The sequence below is a fragment of the Aegilops tauschii genome, chromosome 5, assembly GCF_002575655.3.
Source record: "Aegilops tauschii subsp. strangulata cultivar AL8/78 chromosome 5, Aet v6.0, whole genome shotgun sequence".
Lineage (NCBI taxonomy): Eukaryota > Viridiplantae > Streptophyta > Magnoliopsida > Poales > Poaceae > Aegilops > Aegilops tauschii.
Window position 1 is genome coordinate 464,234,533 of NC_053039.3, and position 15,297 is coordinate 464,249,829.

Here is a 15,297-nt window from a genome sequence, read left to right on the forward strand (position 1 = left end):
CATATAATCATCAGCTCCACAGCCCTCACACGCAATAAGAGAAACCAGAGTTATATGTGATATGTCTGACTGGTAAATCCTTCTAACCACAGATTCTCTGGCTAGGAAATGAAACCAAATTTCCCACTTTGGGTCATCAATACTGCAGCATAGATTAAGATAGTTATAATTAAACGGCCTGGACAATATTAAGATTTCTGATAGTTAACTATTTTTCAGTTCTCTGACATTTTGGATTCACTGAAAACACAACACAATTTTAAGGTTCCTAACAGATTTCAATTAACCATTGTGCACAAACATGGTTCTAATCTAAATCTGAGTGTCCAACTAGCCTATATATCATGCTTCTAAAATTAACCTAAAATTACATAAACACTATGAGAAATCAGTTGCCATACCTCGCTCCGCCAGCAGGACGAGGAAGCTTGCGCCGGCCTCGACCTACGCTTCTTCTCGTCAACGGTACTACAACCGGAGGCGGCCTCACCGACATCTGGGACGGCTGAGATTGCGGTTGGGAAGGCTGTGGAACCACGAAGCTTGTGCTGCCTAGCCAGTTATCAACCTCGGAGAAGCCGGCAACAGTGCCTCCCATCACGTCGGGGGGGATGCCTCGAAGCGATTTGGCGCCGGAGTTTGCATCCACTGCCGCCATGAACGCCGCCGGCTAGGGTTAGGAGAAGAGCTCGAGGGAGAGTGAGGGAGTAGGCGGGGACGAGCGGCCCGGTCGGCCAGCTTAGTCCTGGTCCGACCAGGTGCGACCGACGGCCAACTCTAACGGCTGCGCGCGAGTGCCGTTAGCCGTTACCGCTGGCGTCCACCTGACATGTGGGCCACTGCTGTCAGAATCGGGTTTAAACGCTATAAAACGGTCATTCGTCTACTTGGTAGTTTTTAGTCACGCGATTCCAATTTTTTGGTAGTTATCAGCCATTTTTTAAAAAGTGGTAGTTCTGTTGGACAAAAGCCCCAATTATGGTATTTTTTTGTCAAACACTCATTTTTTAGTTGTTTCTATGTATTTCTCTCGAGCACAGTATAGTTATCGTGTATGCGTACATTTTTTCGTCTCATGGAAAAAAATTGTGAAAGAAGAGAGTGGTCTGGGTGCAGAAGACAATACAGATTACAGAAGCATAGCATTCATTTAATTTGATTTCCCCAAAACGTGTTACAAATTCATCCTGTACTTGATCAACTGATCCTTGGCAAATCTAGACGATGAAATTGACTTTCGCCCGTTCGCCGGTATATTCCACCACTTCCTTCTCGTTGGGCAGTGTAGTAATTCAGTTTTTCCACATCAGCGTCCACCGAGACAAAACAACCTAATATTTTGTATAATCAAGAAAATAATAATCTACTCTACTAAATTCTCAAAAAGAAAATGTTGCATCCATACCGTATCGACTGAGTGCCATGCCTTTGCCTGTGAAAACATCCATTCTATTTCTATAATTCTATCTCACGTCTTCGACCAAAAGTCACCAAAACAGATCATTCATCGGGTGACGTTTCCTTCGAGGAAGCGCCATGCTGTTGACATGGAGACTAAGCGATGACCAATTAATTCTTGACGAGTTCCTCGTCTCCTTTGCCCAGTCAGCGCCCTGGTCCTGGCCAAGAGCAACTGTGCATCTTGTTCCATCTTCATGTCGACACGTCCAGAGGTAGGGACGAACTGAAAACCCTATCCTTTGCCTTGAGAGCCTGCAGAGGAGAAATGGAAGATGATGAGCCATACACTACAAGAATCCAAGACACCGAGAAGTCGACCAATGGAAACAGAGGTTTTGGTTTTGGTTTGATTTGATTTGCCTACCTCTTTGTCCCAGTTCGTGCGCATGGTGATGGCCAGCAGCAGCAGCATCTGCACGATTAATCCACAGATTATACCGAACCACAGCCCCTGAAGTTCAGACCCATAGGTTAGTTCTGAGAGGTTTCTTAAGATGAGAAATACGTACAAGTGAAACTGCAACTTTCTGTATGGTATGGTGTGGTGTGGTGTGGGTGGTGAAATCAGTACCATTCCGCCAAGATGGAAGACAAAGGCAAAGCATAGCGCCGCTGGGATGCCGACAAGGTAGTATGCGCTGAGATTGACACAAGCTCCAATCCTTTGCAGGCCACAGCCCCTAACAACACCTGGAATATAAAGTATATATACCACACGCTGCAATCAGTATATATACCACACGCTGCAATCCTTTGTTCATCAATGATGTTCATCCAAATGATACGAGGCAAGAAGATAGACTAGAGTAGAAATTCAGGAAATGGTCTGCAAGTACTTGGAATTTGCATTATTTGGCGCATCATCTATATTTACCTGAAAGAACACATTGCATATCGTCGAAAATGATCGACACGGAAAGAAGCGGCATCATTCTCGCAATGTACTCCACCACCTCCTTCTCGTTGCTGTACGCATACCCCCATAGATTGCGCACCGAGATCATAATAAGTCCTAACGACACACCTGTCACGAGACCCAGAACCATGGTCACACGAGTAGCCAGACGGGCAGCTTCAGGTCGCCCAGCACCAAGCTCGTTTGAAACACGGGTGCTACAAATGACAAGATACACGGTTTCATTACCAAAGTGATTGTGCGATAAAGTTGTAGTGCAGCCATGGCAAAAGGTTATGAGGCTGAGTTGTTCAGTCGTACCTTATGGCTGCCCCAAGGCCGAAGGGGATCATGAATGTTAATGAAGCCGTGTTTAAGCTGCAAGCAGATCCACATTTTCCATCAGAATGAACAGGGCATACAGAATGTGAAATACTCCATCAAAAACTGCAACTCACCAAATGGACAACACCGATGCCTCGAGCTTAGGATTTGCGAGAAGTCCGGAGAGAAGTACCAGCAGCTCAAACGACCACCACTCTAAGCTGTGTACATGTAGGATCGGATTCAGTCGAAGATGGAACACAGAAAAAAATCCACCTGCAAATCCGAGGGGCACAATCTAAAACTCACCAAACCATGAGCGCAGATGGCAGGGCAAGCTTCATGAAGCTGACGATGTCGTGAAACGCCTCCTTTGAGAGCCCTGTCCAGGTGCTCTTGCAGGATGGAGAGACCCTGATGTAGAGAGCCAAGATTGACACATTGGCCAGGTACGAGACAGCATTGGCCAGCGCAGCGCCCTTGTTGCCCAGTCCAAGCTTGTACACCAGCAACCAGCACACAAGCACGTGGCTCAGCGCCGTGAGACCTGCGCTCGCCATCACCGGGAGCACGATGCTTTGTGTCTGGAGGAATCGGACGTGGCACTGCAGCAGTCCGTAAGCGAACAGTGCCGGAATCATCCACCGGATGTAGCTCCCTGCCCCCATGGCAATCTCAGGGTCCTGGCCGAAGAGCAGGAGGATCTGCCCGGTGTACGCCCAGAGCACCGCAACCACAACGCCCACCAGAGTGAGCACAAGGATCGCCCTCTGCTTGTAGATGCCGAGCAGATGGTACCGTTTTGCCCCGAAGGCTTGCCCACACAGTGTGTCCAAGCTGCTCGCCATGCCAGACTAAGATGACCATCAACAGACGCAAAGAAGAAAACATTCAGGCTGATGTCAGTTGTTGATCCATGAGGATCAAAACACGTAGGAGATGCAATCACACATACCATCAAGCTGAAGCCGGTGACATTCGCAAAGGAGGTGGCGATAGAGGCACTCGAGAGAGCAAGCTCGCCGAGATGGCCGACGAACATGACCGATATCATCTGCACGACGTTCTGCAGCAGGCATCCGGCGATGAGAGGCCCGGCGAGGTACAGCTGCTTCTTAACCTCAGTCACCACCAAGCTCTCCTTTGGCCCTCCTCTCTCCTCAGTGTTGCTCTTGCCCCCAACAAGGGGCTCCTCCATGGCTGGCAACATGCTAGAAATCTCACGCTCTGGCTGGCTCTGAAGAAGGTAGGTGCTAACAAGTCAAGTGAGGGGCATATTTATCATGTTTGTGAAAGAATATTATACTACCAATCAACCTCATCATTATTGTAGAGGCCCGCCACTGGAAACCAAGAGGAAACAGAGGCACTCGCTTGGCAGCCAAGCTGAACTGAACGTGCCTCTCAACCAGTCAATTTCAGCGTGCCTGGGTCAAGTGGAGTAAAGAATCTCATGTGAGACAAGCGCGGCAGCTTGGCAGCCAAGTTCAAGATATCTGACATAATAAACTATCCGACGAGCAAGATTGAATGGAGCAGTTAGCAGCACATGCTCGATTATGGCCGGAGCTGGAGCCTATTATAGTCAAAAGTTGGAAAGCTACAGGCGTTGATGATTGCACAATTATAGTCAAAAGTTGGAAGCTCTCGTCGTCATGTGTCATATCTGGCCCATTCTTCCAAAGAGTGAAGGAAAACATGTCTTCCAGATTTGTGTAGAAACTTCATAGGGCTATTTGGGAAGAATGGAGTGGAAAAGAAATCAATGCATCAATGTAACAACATAGAAAAATGCACAAAAAGTACAGCAAATAGTGATCTAAGATAGGGAGCAAATTTATAGAAATCCAAATCTGAAATGTAATGCAAGAGACGAAGGAAAAAAGACTTGACAAAGAATGTCATATATAAAAATGCATAAAAAGTACAACAAATAATGATCTAAGATGGGGAGCAAATGTAGAGAAGGCCAAATCTGAAACGTAATGCAAAAGAAGAAGAAACAAAGACTTGACAGAATGGGCCAGAGGAACTTCTGAAGTCTAAAGTCCAGATCTGAAATCTGACGTCGTAAGTATTTCTCCATGCACCATAAGAAAGTTGGATCCATGTCTCAAATTTATTTTCTGCTACACTTCCACAAGGCTTAACTGGAATTTAGAAACTAAATGGGAACGACCAAAACAGTTGAATGTCAATATACAGAAGTATGTAGCAGAAGCAAAGGCGAAAGTTGCTACTCTCATTCTGAATCAATTGCAGTTTGTGTCTCTTGAGAAACATGCATTTGAATTGATAAAAGCACACACCAGCAAGAAATGTGTTCGCATAACAATATTCAGCTGTTGATCCCGTTTTCCACTGCATCAACAACAAACGGAATCAGAAAATATACATCATTGTAGTGGCAAAAAAAAAACACTAGTCTAGCATCTCAAGGGAAAAGAAGTACCATTTAAGGATACATGCAAATATGCTAGAGCAGAAAGAATATAAGGAATCAGTTGATACACTTGAGGAAACAAAGGCTATAAGAATCAAAATGTTGTCTAGCTTCAAGATTGTAAGGCTATTTACAACCTATAAGTCACATCAACGTGATCTGTCCAGATGTAAAGAATCTGTCTTGAACAACATTGTACGGCGTATGCTGTTTATAATTCTTATGGAATTTAAAAAATAAGTAAATTTGAATTAGCAAGTCAGGATCAAATTCCAAATTAACTATTCTATCAACTATACAGTTCAAGACTCAACTAGTATTTGCTTTTGTGACACTTCCCTAAACATAACTGTAAAGTAAGTCATTCCTTTTCACTTTGTTTTCGTAGAAACTGGGAACAGTCATTGCACTGTTTTTTTACTAACATCAGTGCATCTATTCTTTTCACCTCACTCTTCCTAGATGCCCACTCCCTACAGATTACCATGTCCATTGGTAGAAAGAAATTAATGTAACATCAAAGATCACAAATAACAAGAGAAAAATAGCATGGGAGAAAAGAGGGAGAGTAAGATCGTTGACCAGAGAGGGCATACATGCAGACTTGCAATATATTTTGGGATGCAGGGTGGCAAATCAGGACAAGGCGGACAAGGTGCACCTGCGGAGGTGTCGCCTCACATCTGGTCATCCCTGTTCTCCGGCCGCCAGCTCTCTCCCTCGAACTGGTCCATCTCGAGCTAGGTGACGGCAGTGGCAGATTGAGAGAGATGGTAGAGTGAGAAGAAGAGCTAGGGATTTGGCAGGATTTGGGTGAATTGGGGATTTCGACCGAGACCCGACGGCCATTGAATAAAACGAGTCCCTCCTATATGATTTTTCCTAGCCAACAAAATTCCGACAGTGGGTCCACACTGAGTCAGCAAGCCACATCGGCCCGTTATGGCTGCAAACAGGCAACTGACCCATTCGCTCATGAAACAAACCGAAGTGACCATTTTTACACATTTTGGGACATGTGTGACCAATGTGCTCATCCCGCGAGAGTTCATTGACGAATGGTGCGTTTATCTCGCGGACTTTCTAGTAAACACCACATTTTTATTTTATTGATTTATTCCCTTATACCATATCAAGTGAGTGCCATGCCTTTGCCTGTGAAAACATGGAGACGAAGCCGTGACCAATTCTAAATTCTTAACGAGTTCCTTATCTCCTTTGCCCAGTTAGTGTCCTGGTCCTGGTCCTGGCCAAGAGCAATTATGCATCATGTTCCATGTTTATGTCGTCATGTCTAGAGGCAGGGACGAACTGAAAACTCTGTCCTTTGCCTTGAGAGCCTAGAGAGGAGAAATGGAAGATGATGAGCCACACACTATAAGAATTCGAGACACCAAAAAACCAACTGACAAAATAATGCGTAATGCGTGGCAGGGGCTTTGGTTTGATTTGCCTTTACCTCTTTATCCCAGTTGGTGCGCATGGTAATGCTCAGCAGCAGCAGCATCTGTACCACTATCCCACAGATTATTCCGAACCACAGCCCCTGGAGTTCATACCATTACATAGGTTTTGAGAGGTTTCTTCAGATAAGGAAATACAGGTGAAACTGCAACTTTCTGTATGCATGGTACGATATGGGTGGTAAAATCAGTACCATTCCGCCAAGATGGTAGACAAAGGCAAAGCATAGCGCCGCCGGAATGCCGACAAGGTAGTACGCGCTGAGATTCACACAAGCACCAATCCTTTGCAAGCCACAGCCTCTGACAATACCTGGAATATATCAGGTATATACCCCACGCTGCAATCAGTACCTTGACAGTAATGTTCACCGAAATGCTACATATCGTTCATCGAAATGACACGAGACAAGAAGATAGACCTGACTAGAGTGCATCTCAAAACAAAGAAAGATAAACTAGAGTTGAAATTCAGGAAATAGTCTGCAAGTATGTACTTGGAATTCGCATTATTTGGTGCATCATCTATATTTACCTGAAAGAACACATTGTAGATCGTCGAAAATGATCGTCACGGAAAGAAGCGGCATCATTCTTGCAATGTATTCCACCACCTCATTCTCATTGCTGTATGCGTACCCCCATAGATTGCGCCCCGAGAGCATAATAAGTCCTAAAGACACACCAGTCGCAAGGCCAAGAACCATGATCACACGAGTAGCCAGACGGGCAGCTTCAGGTCGCCCAGCACCAAGCTCATTTGAAACACGGGTGCTACAATGACAAGATACAGGATTTCATTGCCACAATGACTCTATGATAAAGTTGTAATACAGGCATGGCAAAGTTGTTCAGTCGTACCTTATGGCTGCCCCAAGACCGAAGGGGATCATGAATGCTAATGAACTTGTGTTCAAACTGCAAGCAGTTTGACATTTCCCATCAGAACAGGGCATACAGAATGTGAAACTCCATGAAAAATGCAACTCACCAAATGGACAACACCGATGCCTCCAGCTTAGGATTTGGGAGAAGTCCGGAGAGAAGTACCAGCAGCTCAAACGACCACCACTCTAGGCTGTGTACATGTAGGATCAGATTCAGCCCAAGATGGAGCGCGAAAAAAATCTACCTGCAAATCTGAGGGAGACAAACTAAAACTCACCAAACCATCAGCGCAGATGGCACGGCAAGCTTCATGAAGCTAAGGATGTCGTGAAACGCCTCCTTTGAGAGGCCTGTCCAGGTGCTCCTGCAGGATGGAGAGACCCTGATGTAGATAGCCAAGATTGACACATTGGCCAGGTATGAGATGCCATTGGCCAGGGCAGCGCCCTTGTTGCCCAGCCCAAGCTTGTACACCAGCAACCAGCACACAAGCACGTGGCTCAGCGCCGTGACGCCTGCGCTCGCCATCACCGGGAGGACAATGTTCTGTGTCTGGAGGAACCGGACATGGCACTGCAGCAGTCCGTAAGCGAACAGTGCTGGAATCATCCACCGGATGTAGCTCCCTGCCCCCATGGCAATCTCCGGGTCCTGGCCGAAGAGCAGGAGGATCTGCCCAGTGTACGCCCAGAGCACCGCAACCACAACGCTCACCAGAGTGAGCACAAGGATGGCCCTCTGCTTGTAGATGCCGAGCAGATGGTACCGTTTTGCCCCAAAGGCTTGCCCACACAGTGTGTCCAAGCTGCTCGCCATGCCAGACTAAAATGATTATGAACAGATACAAGAAAAAAAACATTCAGGCTGATGTTAGCTGTTCATTCATGAGGATCAAAATATGTAGGAGAGGCGATGAATTCACATAAAAATATACCAACAAGCTGAAGCCGGTGACACCGGCAAAGGAGGTGGCGATGGAGGCACTCGAGAGAGCGAGCTCACCGAGATGGCCGACAAACATGACCGATATCATCTGCACGACGCTCTGCAAGAGGCATCCGGCGATGAGGGGCCCGGCGAGGTACAGCTGCTTCTTAACCTCGGTCACCACCAAGCTCTCTTTTGGCCCTCCTGTCTCCTCAGCGCTGCTGTTGCCCCCAACAAGGGGCTCCTCCATGGCTGGCAACATACTTGAAATCTAACGCTCTGGCTGTGAAGAAGGTAGGTGTTAACAAGTGAAGTGGGGGTATATTTATCATGTTTGTGAGAGAATATACTAGTACTAATCAACCTCAATAATGTTGCATAGGCCGGCCACTCGAGGACAAATTCAGTAAGGAAACCAAGAGGAAACAGAGGCACTCGCTTGGCAGGCAAGCTGAAGGTGCCCCTGAACCAGTCAATTTCAGTGTGCCTGGGTCAAGTGGAGTAAAAGAATCTCATCATGTCATGTTTAGACGAAGGAGGCATCTTGGCGGCCAAGTTCAAGACATCTGACACAATAAACTATCTGACAGCAAGATTGATGGAACGATTAACAACACATGCTCGATCAGCACATTTGCACTATGTCAAAAGTTGGAAAGTTACAGGCGTAGATGATCTCACAGGCAACGAAATCAATCACGGCCGGCGGCTGGAGCCGCTCTCGTCGTCATGTGTCATATCTGAACCCCTGACGTGCTACGACCTACTTCATGACGCATACACAAAAGGGAATTAATTTCCTAAGATGCACCGCCATCAAGGTATCAGTTAACCATCTGGCCGTGTTTGTTTCTGCTTTAGGCAGCAGAATTCTCAGAGGAAAAATCAAAAGCTGAAACCAACAGCCATTTGGAATCAGCTTTGCCAGTGAAGCTGAGTCTCGATCCGGGCCATTTTCAGTGCAATTAGCTGAAGCACATCGTCCAAGTGTCCAGAAGTGATTCGGAGCCAATTGTAGAAACAAACAGAGCCTCTTTATGTCTTTGATTACTAAAAAAACAGAGCATCTGAATGGGCTCCTGAATTTCGAGTTGAGCCGGACAGATTTTTCTCATAAGTTCGTTGTGTGTTCCTAAATCAGGCATGGGCAACGACAAATTTGGAGTCTGTGATGTGAGAAAGGGAGAGAAGAGAGCAGAAAAGGGTGTGGATAAAGAAGCGTACCGCAGCAGCGGCTCAGGCGGCCCCAAGAAGTTGTTCCCGGCCGAGGAAGGCGGCGGCCATGGGGATGATGGAGTAATGCCATCGTATTGGGTCGGGCCGCTGAAGGGAGGAGGTGGGAGACTGGGGGAGGACGGAGTCCTGCCCGTCATGGACGCCCTCATCCCAGCTCCCGCCATGGAGGGCATCGACGCCTCGCCGTGGTCCGGCGTCGATGATGGCTGGTGCGGTGACGGCCGACGGCGGCGGGGCTGAGGCTGAGCAGATAGGCAGCGGGGCTTAGGAGATCGAACAGCGGCGGGGCTGAGCAGATCGACGGCGGGGATGTGCGGGTAGGGTAGGGTAGGGTCGGGGAGAAGAGACGGAGGCGGCGTGCGGCACTGCCGGCGTCGGTCTCGGGCGACGGGGCGAGAGAGCTCGAGAGGTGCGTTGACTTGACTACGTCGTGGGCGTATCGGTAGAGCTTTTTTTTCCGGAAAAACTAAGGCTCATACGTGTGGCATCTTACACACCGCCCACACGGCTCCATCACCACTCATTTTGTCACGTAGGAACAGATGACACTCATTTTGTCACGTAGGAACAGATGACATCAGTAGGAATCTTTTTGGTTTCGGCTTAAAAATGTTTTATCTCTTAACTGAAAAATCAAAACAAAAATCCGTTTTCACCATTAAATCCATCTCGACGAGATCTTCAAAACTAGACCCCATGTTGATATGTTTCGACGAAATTTTTTTTGCCCAAAAGTTACCAAGATGTTTACACTGTAGTTGACATAGTGTTTAAACTAAAGTTGCCATGTGGCAATTTTAGTTTGTAGAGCATGGCAATTTTAGTTTTTTTTATGATGGCAATTCTAGTACTTTGACCATGAAAATTATTTTTTGTATGAACCATGGCAATTTTAAGTGCATGTATCATGGCAAATTTAGTTTATGGTTCATGGCAAGTCTAGTTTCTTAATTTCCTGTTTTATAATATGTCAAAATTTACTCTTAAATGTAGCAAAAAATAGCTGAAACATGTCATGACAACTTCAGTGTAAACATCATGGCAATTCATGTGCAATAGACATGGCAACTTTTAACTCAAAAAAATTTCGTCGAAATATATTGATATGGGATCTAGTTTCGAAGATCTCATCGCGAGGAATTTAATGGTGAAAACGGATCTTCAATCAAATTTTTCATTTAAGAGATAAAACATTTTAAAAACTGAAAATCAAAAAATATTTCCGCATGCATGCATGTGATGACGTGGTGCAGTCCGTGTGTTATAGGGCGTGTGGACGGTTTTGCCTCCCACGGCACGTGTGGGCGTTAGCGTTGTCCTTCTTTTAGCGGTGAAAAAGTTTATTCAAGTCATGATGTTCACCGGAATACAATATCCGGTAGTATATCAGACCGCCAGACATGTCTACCCCAAACTCTAAAGAATGGCGGGCGCTACAAATCAACCGACTGATTTTCCATACGATTCATCCTGTGTAACAGTAAATGAAGGTCAACGCATCAGCCTGCTCCCGCTTTCTCCTTCTGAGTCACCAAACGCACTCAGCAGCCTGCCGTCTCCCCATGGTCGTTTGTTCGCAGTGGACCTCTTCGTCGCCGCCAACCAGTACCGCTGCTCCAACGTTGCTGCAGAGTAGGAGATCCACCCTGTGGCTGGCGACAACGTGGCTTCAATGCAGCACCGGTGGCCAGCGAGGAGGGCTTCATTGCAGCACCGGTGGCCGGCAACAAGGGCTTCATTACAACACGGCTGGCTTCATTGCAGCAATGGTGGCCAGCAACGACGGCTTCATTGCAGCACCGGCAGCCTCTGCATCGCAGCCCCGGTGATCCGACGGTGCCGCATCCCATCCGGCATGTAGCCCCGGCGGAGCTCCATTCCAGCTCCGGCGACGCGGCAAAATCTCCAATGCAGCACCGCCACCTCCCGGCGAAGCTCCATTGCAGCGGCGGTGCGGCAGCTCCGACGGAGCTCCATTGCATCCCATGGTAGCTTCACGACCCGGCCCTTCCGCAACACTGGGTGCTCCAAAAAAATTGGCGCCGACGACGTTGCATCGGCACTCTCTGCAACACTAGACGCCAAACCGGTAGCACCGTCGCGCTCCTCAAACACCAGCAGCAACAAGTCCGCGTGGGGAGCTGAAGGTCGCCGACTGCTGGAGTGCGGCAGGTCACAGCAAGGTGCTGCAAGGTGCTCCGCGGGTTGCTCCGACGAGGGCTAATGGCGGAGAGATGGGACGGCTTGCTCCGACCAGGATTAACGGCGAAGAGTTTGGATGGACGTGCGAGACAGAGGTAGGAGAGGAGAAAGGGGATCTCACTCAGAGCGGGGTAGGAGAAAAGGAAACGAGCCTATGGTGACGCTAGAGATAAGGTAATTGCACGAGATTGTGGCGTGGCCCTAGGCGGACGCGTGGCGTGCAGGGGACACGACTTATTTTCTGGAGAAATCATCCGGATGCATTTAAACGTTTTCCCTAAGAATAGATGCCTAGGTTTTTCACGGCGGAACCGGCCCATCCGGATTCAAGTCCTAGACTTGACGATGCTCGTATTTTTCTGGATTTATTTCAAACTTTTCCGGCGATGCTCCTTCAGTGAAAGAAGACATCCCCATCGACTACGGAGGCATCTGTCGTGACTTCATCGGTCTCAATATAATGTGACAGTTCAGTCTTTTAGAGGTGCTCATAAATGTAGGGTGTGCGTTTGTGATCATATGGGTGTGTTCACGCTCTCGCATTGGTTGTCAACGATTCGAGGGTTGTCATGTTTATGTTGCGGTATAGTGGTTAATCGGGGGTACCACGGGCAGCACACCTATAGCGGTGGTCATGCTTCGACCGGGTGTCATGGCTACATCGACATGCATTCGTAGTCAGTGTTCAAGGGTGTCTGGCGTCACAACCCTGCAGCAAAACCCAGGGTTCGACGACAGCGCCCCTAGAGTGGCATTATTCGGGGATTTCATGGATTCGAGTCCACAATGGTAGGTTCTCGGGGTTTGTGATTCCCATGGACACAATGGTGTGCATCTATGACGGTTTTGTGTTGCTTTTGCTAGGGATGATGGCGAGGTGTCAACCGCCGGAGTTGTAGGGGGAGGAGCAGCAAAGGGGAGGGCTTTTGTACAACACAGTCGTACTAATTTGTCCTTGGAAGTAGGCCAAGATTTTTGCTCCTAACAAGCAAGCCAATGTTGAGTCTCTGGGACAATGACCATCTCTATCCTAGAGTGTATGCTACTCTTGGCAGGTTGGGCCTTATTCCATTTGTCATCTTCAACCATCTGTACAATGAAGACCTCGTTATGCAGTTCTTTGCCACTGTCTTCTTCTCCAATGACACTGCTCGCATACTCACCTAGATGTCTGGGACTCAGCCAGTGCTTTGCCTCTATGGCCAAGTTCTCTAAGGTTATTCCATATCAGTTTTTTGAGGAGGAGAATGAAGACTTTGGCCGTGTCCCTGAGGTTGGGCAGCGTCACAAGGATGATATTGCGCTTGCCTACAAACAAGAGAAGTATTTTGTCACCTGTTCTATCAAGGAGTTGTTGTCAGTGTATGATACTATGCATCACATCCTTAGGTACACTCTCAATCCTAAGGCTAGTGACTCGCATAACTTGAGGAGCTCGATGTTAGATATCATCGTGTATATTCATGAGAAAAAGAAAGTAGATGTCTTGGACTTCATGTTCTATGAGCTTCGTCAGTGTGTGCAGGAGAACAAGTCCTTGATATATGCTTGGTTCATCCAGGCATTGATTGAGTCTGTCTGCCCAACAAGCTATATCTCTCAATACAAGACATCCATTCCGAAGCGCAATATGAACCGGACTCCTACCGCTCCTGCTCCTTATGTGGCTCCTAAGAAGGGGCGCAATCCAAGGCCCGATGAGCGCGCCACCTACACTCATGGGTGTTCCTCCACTTACCAAATTCCAGGTGGTAAGGGCAAGAAGGTTGTTTATGAGGCCAGTTTCACCAAAGAGGAGAAGAAGTCTCTGCTGAAGTGTAATGCCCTAATTTTCTTTTGTTGTGCCTATATTATGTTTAAACAAATGAAAAAATAGAGTCGATAGTTATTGAACTTTATGTAAGAAGAGGAAACAAGGAAAATGAGAGAGAGAGAGAGAGAGATATGGGAAAAAATGGGTGAAGCAAAAGGAAATTAAAAGATAAGGTGTGTGTGCAGGAGAACAAGTCCTTGATATATGCTCCATTCATCGAGGCATTTTATTGAGTCTGTCTACCCAACAAGTTATATTTCTCAATACAAGATGTCCATTCTGAAGCGCAATATGAATTGGACTCCTGCCGCTCTTGCTCCTTATGTGGCTCCTAAGAAGGGGCGCAATCTAAGGCCCGATGACTGTGCCACCTACACTCATTGGTGTTCCTCCACTGCCCGGATTCCGCGTGGTAAGGGCAAGAAGGTTGTTTCTGAGGCCAGTTTCATCAAAGAGGAGAAGAAGTCTCTGCTGAAGTGTAATGCCCCGATTTTTTTGCTACCTAATTGTGCCTATATTATGTTCAAATAGATGAATAAAGTAGATCAGTAGTTATCGAACTTGATGTAAGAAGAGGAAACAAGGAAAATGAGAGAGAGAGAGAGAGAGAGAGAGAGAGAGAGAGAGAGAGCATGGGAAATAAATGGGTAAGGCAAAAAGAAAATAAAAGATAAGGCATAAGGTGTGTGTGCTGGTATTTGAACCCTATACCTCTAGCTATATTAAGTATGTAGCAACTAGTTGCTCTAGGTGGTGCTTCTGATAATGTATCAGGCAACATATTAGCTAGCCCTTCTGAAATGAGAGGAAAGAAATTCTACCTGGGCCCAATGCCCAGTCAAGCTCTGCGTGACGGTAATCCCTCGTTGTGCCGCTAGATGCTGCGCCCAAATCCCCTTCTATACCTAATAATAAAGGGGCTCTTGCTTCTGGCGGTACGACATCAAAATTGCCATCAAAGTTGCAAAATATTACCCACTGATGCCACCTATAAGTGATAAAAACATTTCACACAGGGAAATCTCCTCCCGGGCCGGCCCAGTAGAAACCTTCTATACTGCGCCCTGCGCTAGGAGAAGACATAGCGTGCATGTTTGGGTCAGCCCATGTCCGGGCAGCCTGTTTTTTAAATAATTTGGGACTTCAGAAAAGTTCCAAAAATTCAAAAAATGAGAATTTTGAAATAAAATGTTTAATAATTCATAAATGTTTCAGAAAATGTTCGCGATTTTTAAAAGATGTTTGCATATTAAAAGATATTCGCAATTTTGAAAACAAATGTTCTGAAAATCAAAAAATGTTCATGATTTTGTAAAAAAGTATGTGTATTAAAAAAATAATGAAATTATAAAAAATTTCTCCAATTCAAAAAATGTTCATGAATTGAAAAATATCCTAAAAATTCAAAAATTGTCGTGACTTACAAAATAATTTATTGATTCATAAAATGTTCACCGATTCAAGAAATGATCATGCATTTCAAATAAGTTCATTAAATAAAAAAATGTTCGTGAATTTCAAAAATTGTTCCACCAGACAACTTCCAAAAGAAATCATTGATTCTAGAAATCTTCGCCTATTCAAGAAAAATATTTAAAAAAATGTTCAGATTTTTTAAAAAATGTTTGCAAATAGCATAAAATGT

General features: G+C 46.2%; 2 protein-coding genes across 12 annotated transcripts; both read right to left on the reverse strand.

Annotated features, from left to right (window-relative positions):
- Positions 1-1,129: 1,129 nt before the first annotated feature.
- On the reverse strand, positions 1,130-6,347 carry LOC141022135 (protein DETOXIFICATION 16-like). Of its 4 annotated transcripts, none has more exons than XM_073498156.1 (11): positions 6,273-6,347; positions 4,990-5,041; positions 3,998-4,107; positions 3,636-3,917; positions 2,990-3,534; positions 2,815-2,901; positions 2,678-2,734; positions 2,336-2,574; positions 2,033-2,151; positions 1,826-1,912; positions 1,130-1,713 (listed from the first exon to the last, which is right to left on the reverse strand). In XM_073498156.1, exons 4-11 carry the CDS (start codon positions 3,888-3,890, stop codon positions 1,654-1,656), a joined length of 1,449 nt encoding a protein of 482 aa, XP_073354257.1. In that variant the 5' UTR covers positions 3,891-3,917; positions 3,998-4,107; positions 4,990-5,041; positions 6,273-6,347; the 3' UTR covers positions 1,130-1,653. The 4 variants fall into 4 exon arrangements, 3 of the variants coding, with proteins under 3 accessions (XP_073354257.1, XP_073354258.1, XP_073354256.1); XM_073498157.1 differs by lacking the exon at positions 6,273-6,347 and adding an exon at positions 5,785-5,843; XM_073498155.1 differs by lacking the exon at positions 6,273-6,347 and adding an exon at positions 5,720-5,801.
- On the reverse strand, positions 4,735-10,073 carry LOC109761110 (protein DETOXIFICATION 16). 8 transcript variants are annotated; one of them, XR_012183138.1, is made up of 10 exons: positions 9,626-10,073; positions 8,409-8,684; positions 7,752-8,296; positions 7,578-7,664; positions 7,448-7,504; positions 7,122-7,360; positions 6,781-6,899; positions 6,583-6,669; positions 6,273-6,463; positions 4,735-5,041 (listed from the first exon to the last, which is right to left on the reverse strand). XR_012183138.1 is itself a non-coding variant. In XM_045228720.2 (10 exons), the coding sequence occupies exons 3-10, from the start codon at positions 8,661-8,663 to the stop codon at positions 6,404-6,406; spliced, it is 1,449 nt and encodes a 482-aa protein (XP_045084655.2). In that variant the 5' UTR covers positions 8,664-8,684; positions 8,766-8,888; positions 9,626-10,073; the 3' UTR covers positions 6,204-6,403. The 8 variants fall into 8 exon arrangements, 7 of the variants coding, with proteins under 7 accessions (XP_045084655.2, XP_073354264.1, XP_073354260.1 ...); XM_045228720.2 differs by lacking the exon at positions 4,735-5,041 and adding an exon at positions 8,766-8,888 and having other exon boundaries at positions 6,204-6,463; XM_073498163.1 differs by lacking the exon at positions 4,735-5,041 and adding an exon at positions 8,766-8,888 and having other exon boundaries at positions 6,204-6,463; positions 8,477-8,684; positions 9,626-10,033.
- Between the last annotated feature and the right edge of the window lie 5,224 nt (positions 10,074-15,297).